At 44.2% G+C, this 4831-nt stretch overlaps 1 protein-coding gene across 1 annotated transcript in view; it reads right to left on the bottom strand.

Moving 5' to 3' along the window:
* Positions 1-6: 6 nt before the first annotated feature.
* Fam83d (family with sequence similarity 83 member D) overlaps positions 7-4831 on the bottom strand; it is a 20136-nt gene continuing 15311 nt past the window's right edge. Inside the window, exons 3-4 of the mRNA XM_008849581.3 lie at positions 3397-3521; positions 7-1385 (exon numbers count right to left, since the gene is read on the bottom strand). Coding sequence (XP_008847803.1) covers positions 407-1385; positions 3397-3521 — 1104 coding nt within the window. The 3' untranslated portion in view covers positions 7-406. The remainder of the gene's footprint in view (positions 1386-3396; positions 3522-4831) is intronic.

Here is a 4831-nt window from a genome sequence, read left to right as displayed (position 1 = left end):
ATGGTTATTTAACCCTAAGAATTCAGATATTCTGAAGAGAAACTCAGTTTTGTTTTTCCAAATAATTGTGATTGTAAAAACAGTAGTGACTCAAAACACTAAGACAGAAGAATACATAAAGAAAAACAGTATTTTATCTTTTCCTGAATTAACCTTAGAACTTCTAAATAGTCTTTTGTAGAGAAAATGTTTAAATTGTGCAAAAAGGAAAAAAGTACCCATAGTGTTTAAACCATATGACCAACAGGTGGTCTCCGCACCTGCTGGACAAAAACAAAAACATATGTGCAGAATAGAATTCGACAGTGACTCACTGTCAGGTAAAAGAGGGGCCACTAAGGACATGTAATGCTTCTAGAAACAGGAAGCTCTGGTCAGCCTCTGGAGAGCCGGCTGGCCCCAGCAGTCACTGATATGAAGGATAAAGTGCCATGTCTCTCACAGAGACCAAGTTCACAGAGGCTCTGGTAAAGCTTCCAGGACTGAAGCTGAGGTAGTTTTCTGTGAAAAATGTTCTCCTGGAGAGCATAGTCAGCATGTGGTTGAGCCGGGACCTAATACCAGTAAAGTGAACCTGCCGCTCTTTGCTCAAGTTTCTGAATGAATCCCTCAAGCACAGGTCCAGGTGGGGGCTGCCCAGGTAGTTGGGGTATCCGGGAGTGTGGAGGTCAGTGGCTCTCAGGGAGGTGTGGGAACTGATGGAACTTGCCACCGAGCCCTGGGAAGACAGAGAAGAGGATGACCGCAAACTAGAAGATCTGGACACAGACATCTTAGATGTAGGCGATCCTTCCTTAGACTGGGCTCCCTGACAAAAGTAGCTCTCATCCACATCGGTCTGCGTGGTGGTGGACTTGGCCCACACCGTGGCCTGGGCACTCACTGCCCTTGTGATAACTGTGGTTTGAGTCCCAGCACATGCTGCGCTAGAGCTGGTCTGTGTTCCTGTCTCACTTGTGCTCACTTGTTCCTCTCCTGGCTCTGTCTGGGTGGCAGCGTCGACTACCCTGCTGACTTCTAGTTGGTCCTTGTGACTGTGTAAGTAGTCTTCATCACTGATGGTTGAAGCCTCAGAGTCCCGGCGCTTGGTCTCAGCTCTGTCTTCAACGGGCACCTCTGGGCCCAGGTTTGTCTTCTTGGGTGTACTTGAGAGTCTGGCCAGCCTCATGCGCAGCAGGTTGCCCAGCGTCAGCTCCTTAGACTGTGGCTTTCGGTCAGCCAGATGGTCAAACTTACCACTGATCCGGAAGTTGGACAGGAGTTTGGAGCTGATGGGCTTTGATTGGGCATACAGGATCCGGAACTCCAGATCAAAATGTTCAACCACTTGGCCAGACAGGATTACCAAATTACTACTATTTAATTTGTCATCAGTCCATGTAAAACTGAAGGATTAAAAACAAACAGAAACTGGTAAGGATGAAAAATTTCAGTTTACTAGTTACTAATATAAATGATAAAGTTGTCATGTAAGAGTGACAACTTTGGTGATATACACTATCTATGGAATAAGAAATAAATGTGCCAACAAAGGAGGCCAGCTGTTTAACCTACACACTACACTAAAACCCACACAATCCTTAGACTTAAGAATTTTTAAAGTCTAGCAAGGGAATCTTAAATATTTAGAACAACACCCTCATTTTAAAGGTGAGGAGATGGCCAAGTGGGGAGCTAGTGGTTCCTCTTTCAATTTCTTGAGCAGAAATGGTTTGTTACTCTACAATGATGCCAGTGCTCAACACATATTTAGAGGTGACTAGCCAGGTGTCCCTGCTCGCTCAGCATCTCTTCCTCTTCTTGTGGTAACAGAACCTATACCTGTCCCTGCCCAAGAAAGCCTTCAAGCATAGCCCTGCCTACTCTCAGTGGGGTGGGCATATGGTTCAGGCTGGCCAGTATCCTATCCCTTGGGATGCAGGAACTCATGCACAATGGGCATATGACCTCACCAGGGCCAAGTGAGTTTTCAGAGATATGTATTGCTGCCATAAGTTTCTCTTTGGCAGACAGCTAAGGAAGGCTGGGTAGGTAATAAGCTAGAGTCTGCTGTCAAAGACAGAGCTGTCTGAGAATAAAGATCAGCCAGAGCCAAGACAGAAATAGGAGACGGTATTCTGGTACCCACCACCCCCATTCCATCCCCACCAAAATAAGAGTGTTCTGATAACTCCTCTCCCGCTAGAAATGGAGAGTGTTCTAATAACCTCCTCCCCCCATGTACCCAAGTCCAGAGGAGCTGAAAATCAACTGCCTTCCCCACCCTTCCTTCTGTGAGTTTCATTCTAAGTAGTCTGAATTAGTGTCCCAACACTGAGATTTGACTAGAAGCAGGATGCTTTAAAGGAAGCTCCTGAAACACAGTCTCAGCTCTGTCTCTTGAAACCTAAACCAGTGGCTAATCCACATGCTGCCTGAGAACTATTTCAGGGCCCAAGATGAAAGTCTCTGGAAAAGAAGTATCTGACCCCAGGACTGTACCATGTCCTAACACATGGAAGCTGTCATTGTCAGCCGCAGTAGTACAGTGCATTTGTAGAGGGTAGTTTCATATTTTCAAACAGACAAAAACCATTCTGAGTAAGTTTTATTTGGTATAGACAAATCTACCTTGGAAAAAAGTCTAAGTCCCCCGGATAGTTGTTAAGTGCCTTGCAAAAGGAAGTGTCAAGAGAATGCTCTGCTTCAGTTCTGAACAGTGGTGGTGCTGTTTAAAATGGAAGGCATCAAGAGCTGCTCATCACTTGCCACACAACTACAGCTGGCACGGAACTACACTCAGAGATACACTGTTATACAAAAGTGGGGTTTTCTTCTCTAAACTCTGTCGGCACCTCACAGCTAACCTCAGACATAGAGAGATGGCCAAGTGATACCAGGTGAGTGAGAATGGCATGATTTCCAGAGATCCCCATTACCCCCTTATGATATCAACCTCCACTCACCTTCCACAGTGGGCCTGGAGCATACCCAGAACTTTTTAGACTAAACCACTAAATCATAAGGTTTGTAGCAACACGACAGAGTTAAACAGCTTCAGTCTGCCTTCCACACAAATGCCCTCGCCTTCAAATGAGCAGGGTAAAGAGGTCAAGTCTCCAAAGAGCCAGGGGGTGAGGCTATTCCCCAGAGGCCTTGGCTTAAGGCTTGAATGAAGGCCTCATTGACTGAGGGATCCCAGGCCTAGTAAAATCTGTGTTTTAGTTTTGATCCATGGACTTTCACCCCACCCACCTCCAACAAGAGGACTTTGATGCGCCTACTCACACACACGGGTGTGCACATGAGAATGTTCAGTCACAGGGCTCTGTTAACAGGAGCAAGCTTTCACCTCTTTATGACATGCTTCTTCTAAAGGGTTTAGATCAATGAGAAATGCACCTGTTCGAAACGTACCTGTAGGAGCCTGTTGCCACCCGAATGCCATCAATCAGCGTGAACTTTTCATGAACCTTCCCAACAATTTTTGTCCCTGACCTTGCATAGTAGATATTTCCTGTAATAGTCCGAACTGTCATCAGCTGTAGGAGTGGGAGTGGAGGAAAAATGATCAATGAACAACTCAGTGACACCATTCAATGGACAGATGAGTAAAGCCAGAGGGCTTAGCTTAACAATTCCCAAACACATGTGCTGACAGTACATGGCTTAGGGTCAGCATTTAGTGACAAGGCACATGGCATACTAGCCAGATGTTACTTAAGTAATGCTACTTCTGCATTTAGGCCATCTTTTCCTGTGTCCTTTTCTTATGTTTACTTTTATGGGGAGAAGGGGACAGAGATGGGGGTCTTGTTTTATAGTTCAGGCTGGCCTTGAACTTGCATCGATCAACCTCTCAAGTGCTGGGATTACAGGTCTGTACCACCATAACTGGCTTATATTTACTTTAGGGGCCCTTAGTTCATGTGTACCTGTGCTCTAAAAGAATAAACTTGCCTTTTGAAGGAAACTAATAAAATTCTAAGAAATGATTTTGAAACAAAATATAGTAATGAAGAAAACATGCAAGTAATAAATAACATTGCAAAGGCTGAAACTGACACGACTCCTATGCTTTTTTGTCTTTTTCTTTTTGACATGGTCACTTCTCTTGTTTAACTGAGTTGGTAAGGAGTAATGGCCTACTTCACTTACCTCCAGACTAGAAGGGGTTTGAAGGTGTGATGAGAGGACAACACCATGTGGGGCATAACTAGCCAGTTCATTCACATCTACTACAGGTACATATTAAGAAGGTACACTATATTACATGGATGCATAATTATCCCCTATGTAGATTAGACAGTGCTATGCCAAGCTCAAGTCCTGATTCTGTTATGTCAGTGAGACAGTGAGATAACATTTGGAGAACTGGACAGAGAATGTTTAAGAATTCCTTATAATATCATTGTAACTTCTTTATAAATCATTTTTTAGATTTTTTTTTTTTATTTTTAGTTATGTGCATCTCTATGTGGGTATATGCACATAAGTACGTTGGGTCCCCTGGAGCTGGAGTTACACGCATTTGTGAGTCACCCAATGTGGGTGCTGGGAGCTGAACTTGGGTATCACCACTCTAGTACTTTATAAAGTTTAAATTATTTCAAAGTAAAGTTTTCCTCTTTTTCATGGTCTTTTTTTTTTTTTGAGACAGGGTCTCCCTGTAGCCCCAGGTGGCCTTGAACTTGCTATGTAGACCCCTGCCTCTGCCTCCTGAGTGCTAGAACTAAAGGCATGTGCTACCACACCAGACCTCTTATTTTTTAATTACATGGATATGTTTCTGTCTGTGTGAGGAAATGTGCTTATGTGTGGAAGTTCCTTAGGAGGCCAGAAGAGTGCGTTT

Source organism: Nannospalax galili, unplaced genomic scaffold, assembly GCF_000622305.1.
Source record: "Nannospalax galili isolate Female #2095 unplaced genomic scaffold, S.galili_v1.0 scaffold765, whole genome shotgun sequence".
In the NCBI taxonomy this organism is placed as follows: domain Eukaryota; kingdom Metazoa; phylum Chordata; class Mammalia; order Rodentia; family Spalacidae; genus Nannospalax; species Nannospalax galili.
The sequence above is the reverse complement of the archived record's forward strand: the minus strand, read 5'-3'. Positions and strand labels throughout refer to the sequence as shown.